The sequence below is a fragment of the Colletotrichum paranaense genome (assembly GCF_030867605.1).
Source record: "Colletotrichum paranaense strain IMI 384185 chromosome Unknown Scaffold_5.1, whole genome shotgun sequence".
Taxonomy (NCBI): Eukaryota; Fungi; Ascomycota; class Sordariomycetes; order Glomerellales; family Glomerellaceae; genus Colletotrichum; species Colletotrichum paranaense.
Genome location: NW_026848963.1, coordinates 65,378 through 87,039, shown reverse-complemented (window position 1 = coordinate 87,039; position 21,662 = coordinate 65,378). Strand labels below are relative to the sequence as shown.

Genomic DNA, 21,662 nt, shown 5'->3' with positions numbered 1-21,662 from the left:
GGATGACGTGCCTTGAGGAACATAAACTTTACAAGCTCGCTGTAGAAACACGAAATAACAAAAGGAGCAGGAGCGAAGAGGGGCTGGATGTTTGCTTGAGGGCCGCTACTCGTCGTACCTGTGCTGTACCTAGACCAGATCGACGCAATACCGCCTCCTGTCCCTTCGCCATCGACTATCGCGTGCCACTCTCATTCGCCGGCAGAGTCTGCTTTCTGCAACTTACTTACCTGATAAGCACGCCAAAAACCTGCTGGATGGGCAGCCGTGCAGGAAGGAAAAAGTGGGAGAGCTTTTCTTCATCAATCCCTCCTTAGTCATGTGTGCCCTAGAGAAGGAAGCATGACTGCCACGCTTGGCGTTGCCATCATTCGGCTCCCAAAATTCAATAGTCTCTAGGTCCGAGCCGTTCGAGCTGGGCTTGCCAAAATGCGTGTCTGTATGGCCAAGGCCTTTTAGGCAGGGGACAGAAGAGTCAATTCGAAATGACGGAAGGGACTCCGAGGACAGCTTGAGATGAGCATACAAACTAAGCAAGGTGCTGCTGAGGGGCCCATCATTCGAGTCCCTGTCGCCGTCTAAGCGGCGGACCAGGTTCGTGACGAAGCATCCTACACGAAGCGGTCTCTTGCGGGCACCAAACGCACACAACACTTTGACTGCCAACGAGGGCTGAAATTAAGTATGTCGAGATGCTCTCCGGGTGAAGAAATAAAACTGTACAGGATCCTGTAGCCTCCGGTCTGGGAAATTTAAACCTTCGCCCGCCCAACCTGAGCAGAAGTGACCATGAATAAAGTGAAGAAGAGGAAGAAGAAGAAAAAGAAAGAAGAACAAAAGAGACCAAAAATGATGCATAATCAGCGAATGAACGGCCGTTACGTGGTTCAACTTGGAAATTCCCCCCAAAGCCAGGGTCCGACAGGAAACCTCTCCAGTCCCGCAGTGTGTCAAAGACTTGCTTGTCGCTTTTCCCTCAATCTTTCTTCGTCAATCGACTTTCCGCACCATTGTTTCCGCGCACATTCCATTCCGTTTCGTCATATCGTCGTCCCCTCTAGATGCGAGGGAGGCTCGAGAGCCACTGATAGTAGAAGCCAAGTCAGCAAACGGCAGTCCTGTAGCTGTGGCACACACACTCTCGCAGCACGCACACACACCACACCCCCGACTCGGCTTACCCCTGAGCAGCAAATCCGCCACTCCCACCATGCCGCACAAAACAGGTCCAGCAAACGAGGGGCATTCGTTTATGGAGAAAAATTCGGAGAGGGAGGTGAGGGGAAAAGGGAAGAGCCGAACCAAAGAAAAAAAAAAGTTGCAACATACCCATATAGGAGCCCCTCCATGGACCATGATCAAACCGTCCAGCAGCAAAGCAGCAGCCAGGCAGTAGACGATCCATCAGGCCAACAGATTCACTCGTGTCCAATGCTGATTGTTCATTTCTTGGATCTGGCGGTTGACTTCCTGTATCTCGAGGTTTGTCCGCTCGATCGTCGCCTTGCGATTCCCTTCGCGGCACCACCGAGCGACGTCTCCTTGCATTTTGGTTAACCGACGATATTTCTTGTCCATATCGTAGCACAGCTTGCATCGGTCCTCGTTTGTGATGGTTTCGTACACCAGCTTCAGTCCGCATGTTTCGCCCGTTCGGTACTCTTTGTTGCATTGCTGTTTGAACTGACCCCATCTCCAATATCCGCAGGACCAACGTGTTTGATAAAAGTAACACATTGTTCCTCTTGATTCTCGATCACCCCCCAAGGTCTTTTTCTTCTCTCTTGTCTCTTTCTTTTCTTCTTCCCTTCCGGTTGTCTCTTTCCTCTCTTTCGGTATTTTCTTTTTCGATGTTGTTTGTCCCCGTCCCCTGGCGGGCCGGTCCGTCTGGCTAGCTAGAGAAGGCAACTAGCTTGTCGATACGCAATGTGGTGGAGAATAGAATGGAGGAGACAAGGAGGAAGAGGAGGAGCGGTGGCAGCAGAACCAAGAGAGGAGTAGAAGTGGTTCGTTTCGTTTCGGGGGTTTCGGGTAGGATATGAAGTCACGGATGCCAGGTTTGGTACTGGACTGTTCAGACTCTGTTCAGCCAGACAAAAGGTTTGTTAGCCATCTTTTATTTATGTTTTTTTTCCTGTTCTCTCATTCCCATCTTTGCAAGTTGGCCGCCCCCCTTCTTTCCTTGCCCCCCTCCCCCTACAACATGCAATAACATGCTGTACACAATGATGCTTCTTTGGTCAATTGTGTCCAATGATGGTCCATCTTCTTCAGGGATAGCCTTTTTGGCTTGGGGGGCTTTTACCATGGGGGTAAAATGCGTGGGATGAACAGAAATTGAATGCCATGGACCATGGTAAAGGAGGGGCGTGTGAAAAGAAAATCCAAAAGAAAATGGTTCAAAACGGAACTGACCAGGCAGACTGTAGTATTATTGAGAAATGGCCGCAGCAGTCGCAGCAGTAGACAGCAGCAAGAATCCAGCCAGCTACAAGTGGCAGTGGTGTGCCTGGCAGCCCGTTTCGGCAGAGACAAAGGATGTCGTTCGCAACCGCGATCGAGAAGTCTCTTTTTTTTGGCTGTTCGGCGCAATGGCCGTTGGGCAGCAGTGGTCTCTTTTTGCTGGCCCGGCTCGGGGGTGTGGGTAACGGGGGTACGTTTTCTCGATGTTGCTTGACCGGAAATACACCAAGGTGAGGTTGTTCGTTCCTTTTTTGGCCGTTTCGAGGTTTAACAGTTTTTTGATACTCGTTTTCTGATTTTCCCCGGCAGCGATGTTTCCGTATCAGGCGTATACAAAGCGGAATTCGACATCGATGTACCCGTGAAAACGCTTTTTTTCTTGCAGGTTCTTGTCTCATAGTAGCATGTTTTTAGTCTGAGGGGCAACTGAGCTAACTTATACTTTGTCAAATAGTTCGAGGTCGTTAATTGGGACCCGCACGATGTGTTGTCACGACTGGCACACATAATGCCTCCATACCGATACAATTCACCACACTGCGCTACACTACACACGTACGTTCGCGCATGTATACCTACATGATGCATATTCAACAGGCCGCCGCCATGGCCATGTTAAACTTGTTTTCTATTCGAGGCGTGGCAGCAATCATCAATTGTCCACTAGCCGCTGCCTCCACTTACACAACGCTCGTGTCCAAAAGAACGACGACGACCGACCCATACCGGCTTAATCGACTTTGATACTGCTTAGAAAAGCGGAAATGACGTACATTACATCTGTTAACTTTCATGGTGGGTATCATGGCTTTCCAAATTCCGTCTCGGATCCGCCCCGTATGGTCCATCGAGTCTCGTCGCCGAGATCTTCGTCGTTATTCCCCTGTCGACGATACGAACCTTGAAACGCATATGTTAGCCTGTCACCCGCCAGCTTGCATCTCGAGGCTGAGGCTGGCGGTCATCGGAGGATATCTGCTTGCCACGTTTATCGTAGCTTCGAAAATGTCCTCGCAGGGCCAAGGGGACCTTGCTCGACGCTTTGCACTCCACTCTTCAGCATTGGAGATGTTCTGATATGTTACGACTTGCAAGGGGGCATGGAACTGAGAACAACAATCTAGTCTGGCTCCAAATATGAACGATGCAGGGAATGAAGAATGCCTCGAAATTGGTGTGGGTGGACATGATGAGGCGTTTGTAGGAGAAAAACAAAATGAACGCCTATTGTGTGCCTGAGCTGCCAAATTTCAGGTACGAATTGGGGTGGCATATCTCCTCCATCTTTCTTTGTATCATTGGGCATTCATTTCAGTGTTCAAGCAGCTGCCCGCCTCTCAGCTTCGTCCGGTGTGGTACATTCGTTCATCAGGCGCGATTCTTTTATCCTACCGCAAAATTATTCCTCTTTCCTGTGGCTCAATGCCCAGTTGGTGTTCTTCCCTGGCCCCTTGGCTGTGACAGTCACAAACATAAGGCGGAATTTCTCCACTTTCAACGAGCTTTTCTTGTATGTATGTGGACGGATATGATGCTGCAGAAGACTTGCAGATTTCATCTCCCAGGTAAAACCTTGAACAGCACCCTTGGGGGTTCTTTGAAGTGGGTGTTCCCGCTACGGGCTGCGACCTGCAAGTATTAGAGCGACGGGGTGGTATCTAGCCTCCCGCTCAAGGTAAGGCTGTCTTCTGCCCGCTCTGCTTGCGGCCGCTGTGGGGTTCTCTATTTCATACGTGCTTAATCCCTTATTGCGGTTTCGTTTCTTGTTTCCTTGCACACGGGCCATGGTTCGTCCCGCCAGCAAGAGATAATTGTCAGCTTGACGTGGAGGGTAGGGATATTTGGCCATTTCCCCTGGAGGGGCCTTGGCAAAGGAGGGGAGGATGGATGGTAGCCGGCATGAACCATCGAGCCATTGTCTATTTTCTGCGGCATTCCTTTGGAAACTATTGGCTCCCCCACACTACTGGCATATGGATAGAGAATTATGGTGAAGGCCGTGTCTAAGGTCGGAAGGCAAGGGCTTCTACACGGCGCCAGGGTTGGTTGACCGAGGGCCGCTCCGTGAGACCACCTGGGCATTGCCTGCCGCACATAATGGAACGTCATCGAGGTGACATGGATGCAAGGTTGACATTTTCATCGCCACCTTCCTATCCCCTACTTCCGTCGCCGCCGGTCTACTTGAGCCTAAACACGCCCGAGAACGCTAATAAGTACACTTGAAAACCTCAGACGAGACACAATGATTAAGGCAGGAGACCTGTCATTGCAACCTCAGGGACCCTTGCAGCCACTCGGGCAGGGACAGGCAAAGAAACCCCGGACAAGGCCAGCTCAACATGCAGGCGACATCGATCTCAACATGTCAGGAAGAAAGCCTTGTCACTCAGGGCCAGACCTCTCTGAGCCGGATGCCCGTTTCCTGAGTCCATCGACCTGGTCATTGACGAATAATCGGTCGTCTCATCCACCCCTGTCTTGTATGGTCTGCTTCTATGGAGGGGAAAGGGGGGGTGGTTGATTATGTCTCGCCTTATGATGTAGGTCTTATGCTACCCCCCAGTGGTGGGCTAAACCAGCTCACCGGCCATGCGGGCTAATAACCGTCTAGGTGTACCGTCGAAGAGATTGAGAAAGTCCGCAGACCCATCCCCTCACATGAACTATCTGGCTTGTCCGAATACGGACGGCCCGTTTGCTTCGTCGACTAGATGCCCTTGGATTACGGCGGACCTTGCGACGAGCAAGTTGAGAACGGTCCTCACGAAGGCCTTCAGGCGTTGGTTAGGGCCCTGGGCAGGACAACGTGGCGGCCGGCTGCTGGCCATGGCCGATGTTCCACACTGCATTGCGTTCGATCTGCATCAGAGCCCCAACGAAGGTGCATGTGCCTAGACCCAAGCTACGTTAAAGGTATCTCCTGATGAGAGGCATTGTACTCACTCCCTCTTCTAGTTTGGGCTGGCAATGTGCGTCGGTTGCCGATCAAAGATGCAGCATCACGGCTCCAGTCCGCCCCTTCACCTATTTCACCTTAGTGGGTGACGTGTGGCTTGCCGAGTCCACCGGACGAAGTTCCCCGGTGACACCTCATTCACCAGATGTAGCTCTTGTTACAGTCCGCAGGTAACGATTAATCAGTGTCGACTCTCATTGGAATAAACGGCACCGCCTATTCCTTCAACCGAGTCTGTCCCTTGACTTACTCGATGACTTGCTCGCGAACGTTGTCAGCAACTGACACGGGCTTCCTATGATTGGGTCTAGGCTAGAAAAGAACCGCGCTTGCAGTGGTTTGTCCAATCTACTCGAGCTGCAACAATCAAAACGAGGCTCCGGTGCTCTGTGCAGGTTGGGGGCAAATCACCGAGTTTGATCGAGCCTCCTCGCACTTGGCTTGGCACACATGACAGATGAAAGTTGAGTGGTCGAGCGGGGCCACGAACACCTCTCCCGACATTGACACACCTCCTGCAACTGTTCAAGGTTCACAAGTAGGGAGTCCCTTGTGAAAGACGGCGATGCGCTGTCAACTAGAAGACCGTTTATGGAAAGGCTTGCGTTCGTGTACATCAAAAGGCTCGAAAGACTACAGCGGAGAATGCCACCATTACATAGACACGGCCGTTATTTGACTGGGAACAATAGCTGAACGACCAGCCGCGCCACTCGAGACTGACCTGGTCACGACTGCCGCCGGCGAGGGCATCATACTTTGTCAGGGGGAGGAGGGTGGCTGTAAAGAGCGAGGCCAGAGATGCGGCCAGTCTATTCACGAGGCCGGGTGATCCGTGTTCGGCGCCGAGACGACTGTCGGTGAGATTGTCGCTCTCGCGCGGGCACGTCGTGAACCGTAACCTTGAGTGGGAGCTGATGGGCAAACGGGACGGCCCGTTTGCCGTAGGAAGGATGTTGAGCACGTCCTCACCTCGGATGTTCTAACGGTGGGAAAGCTCTCTACACGAAGCGAGGTAGCACTGGAAAAACTCCACTAAGAGTGCTTTAAACCGTCTACCTATCATGAGCTGTTGGGGTGTTGCAACTAAGGAACACCTCTAGACCTTGATTTTGACAGGACGAAGCTAAAGAAACACGAAGCATTAAGGCCAATGATTATCCCGGGCTTCCAGGAGACGCCTGCAGGCCACCCGAACTCTTGGGATTTTGCGAATCATGCGCTGAAGAAACGATGCACCGTTATTTGCTACGTGATTGGGTGCATCTGGTGAAAAGAGACGACAAATAAAGGCCAATGACGGGCAGAAGAAACGCACGTCAGCACGCTACTCGTGGTTGCCACGAGACGGTAGGGTACGAACGTGTAGACAAGCTGAAAGCCTACTTTGGTGGAGAAGCTGTGATCAGCTGCATCGCGTTCCAGGACCAGCAATGATTCCGACATGGACTTCCACGGGATTCCTTGTCTGCTGGCCCTGCTACGTCGATGCTCGATTGAGGGGCACCGGGAAAGAAGGCAATCTGCCAATGAATGGGACACCAAACGGGAACAGACGACGTTGAGACAAACGAAGTATTTCGATGTGACCAGGATGCGCTTGACGTTGGTCGCCTAGGACAGACGCGTTTCTGTTGCAGCCGCAAGGAAGGCCACCCAAGAGCGTGATTGGACGAGGCCAAAATCGAATTGGTTGGGCCGGGAAAATCGGTCTCACCACCACATCAGGAGCCAAAATCCTTCTGACAGTACGCGGTCTGCCTCAATTACCAGACATCTCGAAAGACAGCGCGATTCAAGCACGGGGCCGAGACCAAAACTAACAATGCAGACGGATGGTGGCAGAATCTGGTGTCCGTGTCGTGGGAAAAGCCGCTTGGCTGCTGATTCCTGCCCGATGCCAATGCGAGAGCCCATCTGGCTCGTTCATGCCGTGTGACGGGGTGTGATTGATATCGTTCGATGCATTTCGAACTCCGGCTGGTTGATGACAACGAAGGCGTTGACAAAGCGTAGTCAAGACTGCAGCCTCGTTCATCTAGGGGCTGCATACTGTATGCCGTTTGCTGTATGCTTTGACCGGTTCGTAAGAAGCCTGCCCTTGCAGGTTTGATGGCGGTTCCCTGCGGCATGCAGCAGGTGGTACAGTTATGCCTAGAATAGATGCGCCAGGGTCTGCGTTGTCCATTGTCGTTGCAACTGCTAAGATGGCGGGAACCGGGGGTAGCTGCGGGCGTCCGTTGCAGGTGGGTTCGAGGGCACAGAATGGAGGGTCTTGACAGCAGTTCGTGGAGAATCCAGCTGTACAAGGGCAAGATGAAAGGCAGGTGAAGTAGCCAGGGTCAGGGCTCTTGCTCAGGCTGTAGCAGATATCAGTCGGTTGAAGCCCAAAGCTCGATGTGTCAAAGTAAGGCACCTTGGAGAGCATGGGTAGAAGCGAGCTTCTCTGTTCGGATCATTCTGTGTCTTGGGGATGATCATGAACAGGCGCAAGTCGTGCCGGCCCGTTATGAGGCCAGGTCCAGGTTGTCCGTAAACACGGCCTAGCCCTTATTCAGGGGTTCTTGGTAAGAAACTAGGCCGGTACCGCTGGCGGCTTAGGGTAGGATGTGGGATAACGATTTTGCTTCCGACTTGAAAGCAAGTAGTTGAGCCTCAAGCTGAGACGCGTTCGTTGGAATTGTCCAATTAATCAAGGCAGTTGTCCGGTGCGTGAATGGCAGGGCGTTGGGTTGTGGCTTGACGACGGGTGTGGATGTTGGACGTTGGAAGGCAAGGAGGAAAGCGCCGGTGGAAAGCGTAGACCCGGAGTTGTTTGAAAAGTGGGTCTCTCGGAGCAAGGGGTGTCACAGCCGACTGCATTTGATGCAGTCGGATGATGGCCATTTGGTGGTCCATTGGTGGTGTTGGGTGACTGCCCCATTTCGGCTAGATCTTTTGACAGAAGGCACTACCCGTGGCGACCGGCACGAGGAATGAGGTGGCCGAAATCTGCGGAGAGAAGAGAGACGGGGAAGCTAAAAGCCCCTCCCGTGAGCTTCCTCTTTCTGTACATAGATCTCTGGAATCCCAAGCCCACCTGAGGTGATGAAGGTATCTAGGTATCTGAGGTAGGTACCTTACTTTCCCCCATTTCATTCTTGCTAAGGTACGGATAAGGTACCTTCAATTTTCCAAAGAAGCTGACTTCCTGCCTCAGTACTCCGCACCTCGAGGCACCTATACCCCAAGGTACCTTATCTTGAGCTACAGAAGATAGGCAGAAGCGACGGAGATTTTGGATTGATATTGAGATACCTAAGCCTGAAGGATACGCGGTGGCGGCGTTAGCGTCCGCTCCAATTCAGCGCCCGTTTCTATTTTCAACGTCTTCTTTGTGGAAAATAAGGTGCCTTATGCAACGTGGACACAATGATTAAACGATTGAGGAGAACGCATCGGAGCTGTTGTGCTGGGGAGAGTCGATGGTGGCTTGGGAAAGTGCGTGTTCGTTCCGGCGCTAGGTACAGTGCCAGCTCCTGCCGTTTGATGAAGAAGCACCTTGAGCTCCTGCCGATTACCTATCAAGAGACATCGTTGCGCACTGTGAGTCGCACCTGCCGCCAATACCCCTGTTCCTGGTTTCTGCCTGGACCGTGTGACGCAGCCTGGAACGATGGAGGCGCAAGCTGTATCCGTACAGTACCTAGTTAGATGCACCAATCTTAAGGTGAAGGTGCGTCAGGCCCCATTCCTTCCCCTCCATATTGTCACGCTCCTTCCCAGTTCAATGCCCGTCGTCAACGCGTCTGCAGCCTCAGTATCAACCGCATGCTCATGATTCAAGTTTCCGCCGGATGAAAGGTACGCCTGTCAACTCACTCATCATCAACCTATGTCATCGGCCTCAACTCTGGCCTCGACTTTGACCGCGAATTAGACCCCATCTCCTCGGCCCGCCAGCTCGCTTGACCACTGTCCCTTCTCCGTATCCTACTTACCCGAGCACCCCTCATCCGTCCCGATCATCCCTTCCTCGCGCCTTTACTTCGCATTCTATCTTTGCCCGATGGTCCCCCCGATCTTTGCCAGCATCGAATAGGACAGTCGATCTTGAGTGGACGCGTTAAGCATTTCGTCTCATCACTCTTGAGCTGGAGTCTTCATGCTCCTCTCGTCACATCAACGAGACTAGTTCCGCGCCGCGGATTTCCTCCAAGCGTTAAGTCTGCCGGTCGCTGGCCGGGCCTCCAACGACTAGTCTCTCCACGGCACGCGCGCGCAAAGCGCAAAAACATCTACTTACCCGACCTTTTCTGTTTCACTTTGACGCGCGCGGTACTCTCCTCGACTCGTCTAATCTTCTCGACTTCAGCGCATCTTTCTCTGTTCCCAACCTACTATCCATACAAGGTTACCAACCTATCGCGAGGCTTGCCGTGCCATGGTACCCAGCATATCTGCCCATGGTCTCATCTGAAGCACTTGGCTCTATCCCGCACTCCCTCATAGCGACCTCGTCGGTCCCCGCGCCCCTACTTGCTTCCCACGCAACTTATCCACGCAATTTCGTGCTTAGCGCCTACCCGGGCTCCGGACCATACTCCGAACCGAAGAATCCCCATTTCATTATTACTCCGAAGTAACGGGCAACCACCTTATTGACCACGACTGGACTTGAACAGCTACTCCAGCTGTACCAACTGTTCGTACAGCTCCACATCTTTGTCTCATCTGTGCTTGTGCTCTTTGGAGACCAGAACAATTCATTTGGTGTCATCACCATCTCGTCGCTTGCAGGCGACTGACTCAGCCATGGACGCAATGCACGACGAGATGGCCCCAGATCAGCTCCTCTCTTCGACCCGCCAGCTTGCTATATCACATTCTTCTCCCGCATTGTCTGTACCCGCCGGCGATCATGGCCCGGGCTACGCCGTTTCCTCCACTCAGCTCGACTCCACGTATCCGGCGGTCACTGATGCCCGACCATGGCCCCAAGCAGCCGATGGGGTTCGTGACGATGATTACTACTACCATCATCACGAACAGTACCTTCTCGAGGCCTCGTCAGCGTCTTGTCTGGCGTTGTTTCGGCCTCCATATCAGCCTACAGGCGCCATTTCAGAAATTCCAAACGAGATCATGCTGCACATCCTTGGCTATTTGGATGTGAATGATCTCTTGTCAACTTCGAGGGTAGGCGTTCCCCACACACAAGTGACTGTCTATTCTCTTTTGCCTTGGAACTCACTCGCTTCATCCTCCCTTATGCGAAATTCCCACCTGTGCTTGCTGTCCCCTCCGTTGACCGACCCCGTTGTTGCTGAACTCTGCTGATGACATAGACCAATCATCACCTGCGTCACCTGTCCCTCTCGCCTATTCTCCATCACTATCGGCTCCGTCACACGCGTGCCATCCTGCCGCCGTTGTTATCTTCCCCTTCCCGCCCTTCTCTAGCGGAGCTCATCGCCCGCTCCATCTTTCTGACTCACACATCGGTCGTCTCGCGACGCCTTGCTCGCTCTCTGGTCTCCATCCGACTGTCCCGCCGACTGGCCTCGCGGCCCTCGGCCGAAGCCCTCGTCAAGCGGGCTGTGCTCCCGCCGGAATGTGTCCCTGGAATGAGTTTGGTGCAAGTCGCGCCCGCTCTCGTTGCGAAGCGCCGCGCTATTGAAAAGGAGAAGGTCAAGGATGGCTTGAGAAAGTGGGTAGAGGGCGTGTGGAAGGGCGAGGTACGTCAGCGAGAAGAGGGTATCAAGAAGTGGGAGGAGACCAAGGGCGTGGGTAGGGTCTGGCGGCTCCGACGATTCTGGGAGCGTGTGTCGAGGGGCGACGGTGCCGATCTCCGGTAGGCCAGTGAGGCACTCTGTACGACTGTAAACTGAACTGGGCATCGAATTGGGCATTGAGTTGCGGCTCTGGGAGCCGCCAACGGCGTTACTGGGCAAGGATCAAGATGTAGTCATAATGTCGGTCATAATGAGCCATATGTGCACTAGCAAGCAACTGTGAATTCCGTTGCCGTCTGTCTGTCTTCGCGCAATGTGGTACCTTTGCATGTCACTATGGAACACACATAGGATAGCATCCTGTCCTAGGTTGCGAAAAGTTGTGGATGTAATAGTCGTAAGGTTTGTTAATGCTACAAGTAATCATAATCCACCGCGCTCAGCCGTCCTACAAACCAGTCTGGCCAGCAAAGCAGTGCGAAGCACCGGCCTCGATAAGTTTTCCCTTCTGAATCTTCCACCTTAATCCGACCGTTTGCTCGTTTCAAGAATAATAGCAATAATGCAAAGAATGCCTACGAGGACAGAAGCCCAGAAAGAACAGAGCGAGACGTAGTAGATTGTACGGATTCGACTGTCGATTCTCTTTTGGAAGATAGGGTCAAAAAGGCCGTCTTCGGAGGGATACGTGGTCTTTGGGGGTTTCTTCCAAAGTGAAAAAAAATCCAAAAGTTAGCAAATTGTCGATACAGAATGCAAACGGTAGCAGGATTGCACTCACTTCGATAGAAGGCTTGGGAGACACAACGAGGCGGCGATTACACTCGGGGCATTGATGATGAGGGCCGGCGCACTTCAAATTGCCATCGTCAGCGAGTCTGCTCTGGAAATCATTGACGGATCGAGAGTCCCGCGATCGTGCATACCTCGTCGCAATAGACATGGCCGCACCCGAGGGGTTGGCAGAAGGAAGCGCGACATTGTCTGCACTGGTGGGCGGGTGCTACACCAGGAGACGCTGAGCCTGATGCCGGAGTCGACGTCGGTGTTCTTGGCTCCGTCCCGGCAGCCGGGACATTGGTGTCATTCGCAGCAGCAGCAGTCATTGTGAGCTTGTGATAGCCGTAGTCTAGCGATGAGTGATGGGTCTGGCTGTTCGATTTTCCAGATGGAGCAACACGTTGATAAACGGAAAGACGACGGCGTTCGCGTGAGAGAAGTTGCTCTCAAGATGAATTATCTCAGTGGCGGCCGGCGCGGAAAAGAGAAGATTTGGAGAACGATGTCTGGGGTTTGGCTGCTACCGGAAGAGAATAAGGACAGAGCTGTGTTGAGATGATTGATGCCATGTAGTTCGGAGATTGGGACATCATGTTAGCACTCAAGACTCGAACCTGCCAAATGCCATCCATGGAGGTGTAGAAGATGGAAGGAAGGAATTACAGAGGTACATAATGATGCTAGGTACCTAGGTAGCTCCCAAAACTGACATGAACCCAGCCTGATGTTTCTGCTTGACGAGCAGGTGCATACTTCAAGGAGGACCGGTGTGTGGTGCGGTGTTGCTGACGTGCCACGAAAACCTGGAGCACTAACTCAGTCCCAGAAGGATACCCCTGAACCTTCTCGTAAATGCTTCCTGAGAACCAAGCGTCACGGCCGCTTCTGAATGATGGCACCTTCCCAAGGAAAACCTGCCCCTGATGTTGTGGAAGGTACTCATCGCGACAAGGAAGATTCCGTGTTCAATGACTCTCGAGGCTATTTCTACTTACCTAGGTACCTTCAACATTCCAGATCTTGCCCGAGCAGTCATTTAATGACGGGAATTGGGGGTAAGCGGACGTCAAATCAATTTTCCTTTTATGAAAGAGTTGCAAATACGTCAGTATCACCGCTAACCAACATGATGCCGAACATCCACCTCACATACTCGTTTGTATGTTGCGGATGCCATTGACGGGTAATTACGAGCATTCGGAGACCCAAATTCCTCCAAGGAACATGAAGTCGTCTTATTTACTATAGCGGTTGAGCACTGAGCGCAGAAGGATTGGTCGACACCCTACAGGAGATCGCCGCCAGCAACTCACTCCAAACTTTGCGTGCCACAGTGCATGATCATTCCCAGCGCGACTTTCAGTCTCCTTGGTCCGGCTATCCCAATACTTTATAAAGCACCATATAGCGAATTAGCTGCATCTCAACCTTTTGTAACTACGTGCGAATACACTTTCCGAATATTTGACACGCCATGGACCTACGGGAGAAAGTGGAATGGACAAACTAGCCCAGAAGCCTTGGTATTTGCGACCTCTACGGGCCCGAAAGACGTCAGTGATAGGAATTCCGCTTGATTTTTGCAGTGCAGAAGCACCTCAAGTCTGACTTACACCTACATCTCTTATCCTACTAGGCGCTGAGACACTACACATCGTCTGCAAGACTGCAACACGAGTTTTCCATCAGGTCCGTATCAACGGACACTGATTTCAGTACCTCTTCCGTATCCAAACGATCAGTTGCACCGTCTGACTTGGTGTGGGGCACCAGATCTTCAACAACTTACTTTTGCGTCAGGGGTTGAGAGCTGTGGCCCGTAGGGGGTATGTCGTCTGGCTGCCCAGTGCAGATAATGATATCGCCGAAATTATGCCCTCCGTTCTGCTTTCTTTTTCTGACTCTTCATCCGCTGCAGATATGTAAGATGACCGAGAATGAAGTGCCGCAGGATGAGTCAGACGTACAAGGTGATAGCTAATTCGATCACTTCTGCACGTGTACGGTCCACGGATCGAAGTCACCTCGGACATAGTGGCAGTGTTCTGCCTGCGTAATCTCCTCAAGCCTGTGACAAAAATTTCCACCTACACACCATCTTCTGGGGGCAGTACGCAAGTCGGCTCTGCCGAAAACCCAAACAGAAGACCGGTCATACTATTTCGGAACACTCTAGAGCCTAGACAGACTTTGTTGTGTTCGACTGCTGTCGTCTTTGGGGCCGAAACCAGTCTCAGATAGGGGCTACTTAGTTGTGCAGGTAGGTATCTAGCCAAAGCTAAGGGGCATTACCGGGGCCGAAAGCACGGGTTCACACCTCACCCTTCGACCCACGCGTTCCCAACGGCCGTATGTATCTGCGGCGGAGGGAGACTTCTGTCACGTCGTCAAGCCTTGCAGACCGCTGCAGCCTGTACCCCTTATCTTCAGTTCCATACTAGTGGCTTTGGCTAGAAATGTAGGGCCTCATAACTCGCTCAGATACTCAGCCTTGTTGGTTTAGTATAGAATTGTGCACAATTGTGCCTAGCCATACAGTATTCGAGTTTATTCCCATGGCAATATGTGTAATCGATCTTGGACCCATCTCCAAGCTACGGAGATTCTGCGCTAGCGAAAAAGAAAGTCGGCTATCGAGCCCATAATGTACTCTCTGATGTTCGCTTTCGAATGCGAGGTTTTTAAGTCTAATCGCAGCGTCCGTCATAAATGTTATAGGGCGGCATGTAGTCCTCATGCCAAAATAGTACATAGGATATTCATACCCTTCTTCATCATCATCATTAAAATAATAATAATAATAATAATAATAATAATGATAATACACATGCCAGTCAGCACGCCGAGTGTCTCTCAGTCAAATTCATGCCGAAACATGTATGAAAATGGTAGATATGTTTGCTTTTGAGAAGTCTCTTTCAGCTTTGGAAAAGGGGGTGTGTGTCTTATGCTGGATGAATTCGCAATGCACCCAGAATACCTCGTATACTTATATCCCCAACTTTGAAAGGAGATTCTCAAAGTAGAAGGAAAAGATCAAAAAAACATAGAGAACTTTGCATCTCATGCCATCCGTAGAACGTGGTTTTACTCGGATTCCTCGTCGTTCACTAAGGTAAGTCATCAGACAGCTACAACTCGTCAAATAAATACTCATCACTCTCCCCACTATCCTCATTATCAACCTCTATTTTCCAAACAAAAGTAGCCTTTGATAAACAAGACGAACTTTCCGCGGCAATTGGTTCTTCATGCCTCGTCTGGGTCCGTATTCTTTGGCGAGCATTCGATGTCTCATTTGGCATACTAATACTTGACTCAGGTGAACATAAAGGTCTCAAAATTTCTTCAGCACATTTTTTTAGTACTCGCCAAGAGTCATGGTATACATGGGAACATTCATAACCTGGAGCTTGGGGATGAGCTTTGTGTAAGCTCGAAGCGGTTCCATCTGAGCAAGTAGGGTGTCAAACTGGGAATCCCCTTGGGTTGTTGTTATAATAGGTAGAGCCAATAGCCACGGTTCACGACACTGCCTTGGCGAATGGAAGAGACACGCGGCAGCCTCATATTTGAAAGACGTATCAATTCCCAGTATCAGAAAAGCAAAGGAAGCGGAGCGTCTTCTGAGGTGCCCTGGGCTCCCCTATGAAACGCTACACGATAGATGCTAGACGCCAGAAAACTCCATCACCAAATCCTCTTTGCGACCATTTCGTACCGTTGAACTCCGTTATAGTCGCCTTGTTGTGGCCTTTCCGGTTTCTGAACCTTTCCCTTGCCCCCCTTCAGGCCCTCCTTGTCATCAGCGTGAATCCATCTTCGTCGGTCTTCCGTGACCTCGATCTGACCGTAACCTCCAACTCTCTTCCCGGTAGCATCATAGACTTCGCGCTCCTCCTGACCAGTTGCCACCATGTGCTCCTTATGCTTCATCTTGGCGTACCTGTTTCGGGAGTATCGCAGCAGAACCATGCCCAGTAGCAGCTTGACAATAAGAAGGACCAAGAAGGCGATGAAGAAGACGACAATCATGGTAACTGCCGCAATTACATCGTCACTAGTCCACGTCCACCATGCTCTGCTCTGGACACTTGGCTCTCCGTAAGGATAGCCGTAAACGGCCCGGCCTAAGGCATCCCTAAGTAACGTGTCGAGACGGTCCAGCGCTGCCACCATTGCTGGCGACGAGGGTGTCGCAGACTCGACGGATAGGGATGTCTGAGTTGACTCTGCGATGGGCGTAGCTATACGTGTCGAAAGAAACATGTGATACGTTTGGACAGAGGCTCGAATGAACAGGCACGACAGCGGGATGACAGCCAGACCAAGTCGTCTCGTCAGCGAAGGAGAGACAAATGCCTACAAGGAAAATTAGTCTCCAGCAACGAAATGGAAAAGGACCTCTTCCGGAGTTGCTTACATTAGTGTAGTAGTCCTTGCACAAGATGTCGAGGATGCGGCTGTAGAATGTCGGCTTGATGTTATTGAACTTGTTTACGTAGGCGTGTTTGATCGTGTCGACCAGCATCTCACTGCCAATGACAATGAGAAAGGGGGACAGCACCTCGCCAGACCAAACCCAAGACGGAAGAATCGTGAAGCTGAACGGCAGGATCGAAGGGCTGTGAAGAGGCATAGCGCCAGAACCTCCCAGGTCGCTGTTTTCGGACCCTGCCCCAGGTACGGAGAGCCCACCAACCTCTACAATATTGCGCATGCCGATAATGAACAGCATGATCCAGAGTTGGAAGCGCTCCACAATGTCCGCACAAGTCAGCTGGAACAGGTTGTCTTTTTCGAATCTCTTGAACACTGTGCTCTTGATCTCAACGAATTGGTTGGAGATCATGAGAGTCAACAGAGCGTTTGAATAGGAGTTGACAGCCACATTCAGCGTGATGACTTGGTAGTAGAGCGCCACAGAATGGATGACATTGTAAATCAGTGCAAGTCCGAACATGCCCAGCGGAAGAAGCACCTTGGACCGACCGGAGCTATTTCTAGACAATGTTTCGGAGCTGAAAAGACACTCAAATATGTCCTGACCAAGCGCTGAAAGGAGGCGATCCCCGACCTGGCTAGATTAGCGACAATTTCTCCAATGCTAAAAAGGAACTTACCTCGAGGACGTTGTAGATGACATAGAGCTTGATGCCATCCTGTGCTCGAATGAAGTGATACATTCGGCTAGCGTCCAGCTTCATGAGGAATAGCGAGCTGAAAAGAATTACGGCGCCTTGTAAGAGATCCGCCTTGTGGAAGGAAGACAGATTAGAGGGTATCGATTTCGTCCTACGATGTCGATGCACTCTAGAGGCAGAAGGGTGTGGAGGGTGATGGCTCGAAGGTCCATTCATCTTATGAGTGATATGCCCGTTCCCATTCAATCTGACCTCATGTTCAATGACTCCATTGCCGTTCGCTTTGACATCTGAGTCGACATGGACAGCTGGGATGTTGTCAGGGAACCTCATATCCGTGGCTGGGGTAGATGATCTGCGCCCCGGCGGCCGACTCTGGCTTCTGTCGCGGCTGACAAGGTGGTCGTTGTCTCCTTTTTGAGCGGACAGCGCACTTCTTGCCCTAGGTCTCCGTGCTCTGGCCCATACTCTGCCCAGCCCGTACCAAACGAAACCAACCATGAACCGTGCCTCCTTGATAGCCATATAGCCCCACCATCTGAACAATACCCCGAGGGCAATGGTAAATCTCATGGGCAGGATCGTAAAGTTATAGAGCCAGGCATCGAGACATGCCAGAGCTCCGAAATAGAGCGTTCTCTCCAGAAACGTCGGCAGTAGTAGAACATTTTTGAGTCTTTCCCATTTGACGACGTAGGACTCATAGGGTATGTCGTTGGTGTGCGAGTGGTGTATGTACAGAGGGCTCGGTCGTTGGGCTGCTAGTTCCAACTGAAGGTGCGTGGGTATAGACATAGGCGGGAGGGGTATCGAAGGAGGGAGGGGCGATGGCGGAAAAGGGTCATTTCGCTGTGACTTTGTTGGCGGCGGTACTTGGAGCTGCGGTGGTGGTTGTTTGTTCAGACTTGTCGGCAGAGGGTTGATTGCGTTGAAGTGGCTGGTGGCATCAAGGTTGAGAGGCGGTGGCCTGGCAACAGAGTAGAAGGAATTTCGGCGGGGCGACGTGGTTTGTGACTGTGATTGTCGTCGATTCGTGGGAGGCGTCGAGAGCGTTCTGCCTGAGACAGGTCGTCTTGGCTCGTCTTGATATCGCGACCTATTCCCGCCGTCCGTCACGGGGCCGTTTCGTCGCAGAGAGTCGGGCTGACTGAGTATCGACTGTCGAATTGCCTCGAGCTGATCTGCGAGAGGAGAGCGAACCAGCTGTTCTTGACCGTCAGGGGTTTGGTCGGGAACTACTGCGACAGGGAGAGCTTCGGGGGCGGTGAGTTGTTGTATCCCTGCGACAGATAATCTCCTAACATTATCGTGGCTTTGATTCTTCTTCATGGATGCGGAGCTCGATCCGGCCCTGGCCCTTGACTTTGGTGCCACGTCGTCCTTATTCTCAGCCTCCTTCTTCTCGGTAGCAGTCGCAGGCTCGGACGTGGACGAAGAGTTGGACGATTCTTGCTTCTCGGGCTTACTATGCGTGGATGAGGCATCAGAAGACTGTTCCTCATCGGAGTGGCCACCGGGAATGGTAGGGAGGGTCGAGGTAGGGGGTGCGCTCGCGGACACGTTTGGTAAGGGAGGGAGAGGTATGTGCGACACTTTGATATCGTTCTCGGCCTTCGGAATGCCCTCGTCGTACGCCGCATTTTCGGGAGCGAAAGTAGGCATGGGCGGGAACGCCTCGACCGGGTCTATGGGCAAGACATCGGGGCGTGCAGAAGTCTCGTCATGGTTGTAATGGTTGTCGTCGTCGGCCCCTCGATCATTGTGGTGTTCGCTCGCCGCCATTCCCAAACCCTTCACTGTCTTTTTTGGATGGGAGGTATCGCCGCCATTCGCACACGGATATGGAGGCTGTGATTGGTACCGTGGAACGCAAAGGACTCTATGAATTGCAGATTGGAAGAAAACGTAATGCGCCAGGGTTATCTAGGCACGTTTTGCGATAGCATCTGGCGCAGCGAGTGGTTCAAGCAATTAGCTCTGCAGTCTGCAGTTCTTCAGGTCGCGTGGGGGGGAAATGTTGCCGAGCGGGCGATCTCCAGGAACGGCTGGATTGGCGACCGGACAGGGAAACCTGGCGGCACAGCGCGGCAGAAGACAATGAGACCGCTGTGGAGACGCTAAACTGTGTCTCTAAACGCCATGGTCCAGTGGACTCGGGACGGAGACGGAGGGGAGGCATCACGGCAGTGACGTACTGGGATGGGACGTGCGCTCGCTTTCGATTTGCGGTGAGTTTTTGGGATCGAAGGTGTGACTGAACCATCTGTCGCAAGGTGTGTTCACCGAAGTATCAGTATTATTCTCTGAGGTTATTCACCACTCGGCTACTCTATCAAGTTATCCAACTATACATTCAGAGTCCCAAAATTCTGCCGAGATGATTCTTCATGGATCCGAGGTTCTCCAGCGCCTACAAGATTGTCGATATTGTATATGTCCAGTAAAACATGCAAACGACCTTCATCTCGGGTCGTCACCAGAAGAGACGCCTTTCACGACAAGAATATGATGGATCTGACTGGGACTTCTGGCCATTAAAGGGATATTTGGTGCGAAAATCAGTTGCTAGATTTCTCAATGTGCCGAGGGAAGAGACTGAGGTAAGGTATCCGTAAATTGCGATGTTCGGGTTTAACCCCGGCCGTTGAAGACATCAGGTGTCGGGCCGCACACCGAATCGGCAAATCACCCTAAGAAAGACGAGGGCGATTTCCCGACCATGGCATACACCACCCGCACCTGTCGGGCCCAAATCACTTTGCGCCGGGACCATTTACCGGCACTGTTCTGTGTCCATGATAGTCCGATTCTGTGAAAAGTATGAGAAGAAGACCAAGACCAGAATCAAGGTACCAGGACGTTCCACCACCTTAATTCCGCTACTGCCGCCGCTCAGATTGCCGTTTCGGAACCGCACCGCTCGACTCCTTGGATTCCAAAACTCCATGGACTAGCAAGACTAGGAGCACGACGGGAGGGCATTCGGCTTATGTCCAGCTAAAAACCGAGACACCGCAGCTCGGCGAAGTGGGGGCTGAGAGAGACCGGCACCGGTGCCCGAAAGAGTTTGTGTTTTCATCAGGGTGGCATTTTGTCTCATCGAGAGGGGGGGGGGGGCACAGCGTCCGAGTTACCAGTTGAATCTTCCTCTTGATGGATCGGAACGGATCTCGGCCCACCCAAAGTAAGGAAAGGAGGTACGAGTAGTCTCCGTTTTGGAGATCCAGTTGCTTGGGTGCTTGGTAATTCCTCACGTCAACGGGCCCAACTTGTCCAAACCCCCCCCGGCGCTGAACATCCGTGGGCCCCTCCAAGGTCAATGACGCCCCTCCCACGTCCTGCTTGAGCTTCAGACTCTATAAGGTCGATGGGGCCCTCTTCTTCGTCCGACCCTGCTACCCGTTCCTCCCGTCCTCTGTGATATCGTCTTCTTACAAACATCAAGTACTTACACTTGTAAACTCAAGAAAATCAACAGTCAACATGGCATCCAACCCTCCCGGACAATGCTGCACCGTCGGTGTCAAGCACGAGTAAGACACCCCAAGATCCCATTGAGCGACACACACTGCGTAAAGAGCTACCCCGCCCCCCACTCTTCCAAAGCTTGATTGAGTGAATCCTGCCTGCACCTGTCACCGAGAAACCCGTTCCAAAGTCCCAAACAGCAGCCTTATGGCATGTCTGTCGGCTGATGTGATACGCCAATCTCTCAATCACTCGCACAATAAGAGTTCTCGCTAATCGCTTTCCGGCCAACATAGAGGCACTCCTCAGGGCAAGAAGATCACCGTCGCCGGCAAGTATGAGGGCTACCTCGCCGAGGCTCCTGCCGACAAGGCACACAAGAACACCGGTCTTCTCTACGTTGCCGACGTCTTTGGCATCTGGAATAACTCCCAGCTGCTTGCCGATCAGTTCGCTGCTAATGGCTACACCACCTTGATCGTTGACCTCTTCAACAAGGACCAGCTTTCTGTCCCCATGCCTGCTGGCTTTGACGTTATGAAGTGGATCGCCGAGGGCAGCGATGGCAAGAACCCCCATAACAAGGAGGCCATCGACCCCATCATTGTCGACTCCCTCAAGTACATGCAGACCGAGCTCGGTCTCACCAACATCGGTGGTCTCGGCTACTGCTTTGGCGCCAAGGTATGTTTTCTCCCCTACCCTCCCTGTTCTGTAGCTGCTACGACCGCCGGTTTCTGACATGATCACTTGACAGTACGTTGTCCGCCACTACAAGGACGGCATCAAGGTCGGCTTCGTGGCACACCCTAGCTTCGTCGACGAGGACGAGCTCGCCGCCATCACCGGCCCCTTCTCCATCGCCGCCGCCGAAACGGACAGCATCTTCCCCGCCGAAAAGCGTCACAAGTCCGAGGAGATTCTGCAAAAGACCGGCCTGGCATACCAGATCAACTTGTACTCTGGCGTCGAGCACGGCTTTGCTGTCCGCTGCGACGTGAGCAAGAAGGTTCAAAAGTATGCAAAGGAGCAAGCCTTTTACCAAGCTGTCGCTTGGTTCGATGAGCACCTTTTGTGACTAGCGGTTAGCCTTGAGGGAGAAGCCAAATTATGAATGATGGGCGCCGCAGCTGA

General features: G+C 52.2%; 7 protein-coding genes across 7 annotated transcripts; 3 read left to right on the top strand and 4 right to left on the bottom strand.

The window, feature by feature from the left end:
* Window positions 1-1,404: 1,404 nt before the first annotated feature.
* CPAR01_06319 (uncharacterized protein) lies at window positions 1,405-1,737 on the bottom strand (the record flags this gene model as incomplete). The annotated part of the gene is made up of 1 exon (XM_060490592.1): window positions 1,405-1,737. The coding sequence occupies one exon, from the start codon at window positions 1,735-1,737 to the stop codon at window positions 1,405-1,407; it is 333 nt and encodes a 110-aa protein (XP_060349466.1).
* A 3,440-nt stretch (window positions 1,738-5,177) lies between these two features.
* On the top strand, window positions 5,178-5,504 carry CPAR01_06318 (uncharacterized protein; the record flags this gene model as incomplete). The annotated part of the gene is made up of 2 exons (XM_060490591.1): window positions 5,178-5,379; window positions 5,422-5,504. 2 exons carry the CDS (start codon window positions 5,178-5,180, stop codon window positions 5,502-5,504), a joined length of 285 nt encoding a protein of 94 aa, XP_060349465.1.
* A 1,956-nt stretch (window positions 5,505-7,460) lies between these two features.
* CPAR01_06317 (uncharacterized protein) lies at window positions 7,461-7,881 on the bottom strand (the record flags this gene model as incomplete). The annotated part of the gene is made up of 2 exons (XM_060490590.1): window positions 7,461-7,782; window positions 7,829-7,881. 2 exons carry the CDS (start codon window positions 7,879-7,881, stop codon window positions 7,461-7,463), a joined length of 375 nt encoding a protein of 124 aa, XP_060349464.1.
* A 2,335-nt stretch (window positions 7,882-10,216) lies between these two features.
* Window positions 10,217-11,259, top strand: CPAR01_06316 (F-box domain-containing protein; the record flags this gene model as incomplete). Its single annotated transcript, XM_060490589.1, has 2 exons — window positions 10,217-10,600; window positions 10,750-11,259. The coding sequence occupies 2 exons, from the start codon at window positions 10,217-10,219 to the stop codon at window positions 11,257-11,259; spliced, it is 894 nt and encodes a 297-aa protein (XP_060349463.1).
* A 211-nt stretch (window positions 11,260-11,470) lies between these two features.
* On the bottom strand, window positions 11,471-12,242 carry CPAR01_06315 (uncharacterized protein; the record flags this gene model as incomplete). Its single annotated transcript, XM_060490588.1, has 4 exons — window positions 11,471-11,552; window positions 11,669-11,841; window positions 11,918-11,989; window positions 12,063-12,242. 4 exons carry the CDS (start codon window positions 12,240-12,242, stop codon window positions 11,471-11,473), a joined length of 507 nt encoding a protein of 168 aa, XP_060349462.1.
* Window positions 12,243-15,606: 3,364 nt separating this feature from the next.
* CPAR01_06314 (eukaryotic membrane protein family) lies at window positions 15,607-18,842 on the bottom strand (the record flags this gene model as incomplete). The annotated part of the gene is made up of 3 exons (XM_060490587.1): window positions 15,607-16,278; window positions 16,340-16,993; window positions 17,040-18,842. The coding sequence occupies 3 exons, from the start codon at window positions 18,840-18,842 to the stop codon at window positions 15,607-15,609; spliced, it is 3,129 nt and encodes a 1,042-aa protein (XP_060349461.1).
* A 1,701-nt stretch (window positions 18,843-20,543) lies between these two features.
* Window positions 20,544-21,606, top strand: CPAR01_06313 (dienelactone hydrolase; the record flags this gene model as incomplete). The annotated part of the gene is made up of 3 exons (XM_060490586.1): window positions 20,544-20,593; window positions 20,825-21,212; window positions 21,286-21,606. The coding sequence occupies 3 exons, from the start codon at window positions 20,544-20,546 to the stop codon at window positions 21,604-21,606; spliced, it is 759 nt and encodes a 252-aa protein (XP_060349460.1).
* Between the last annotated feature and the right edge of the window lie 56 nt (window positions 21,607-21,662).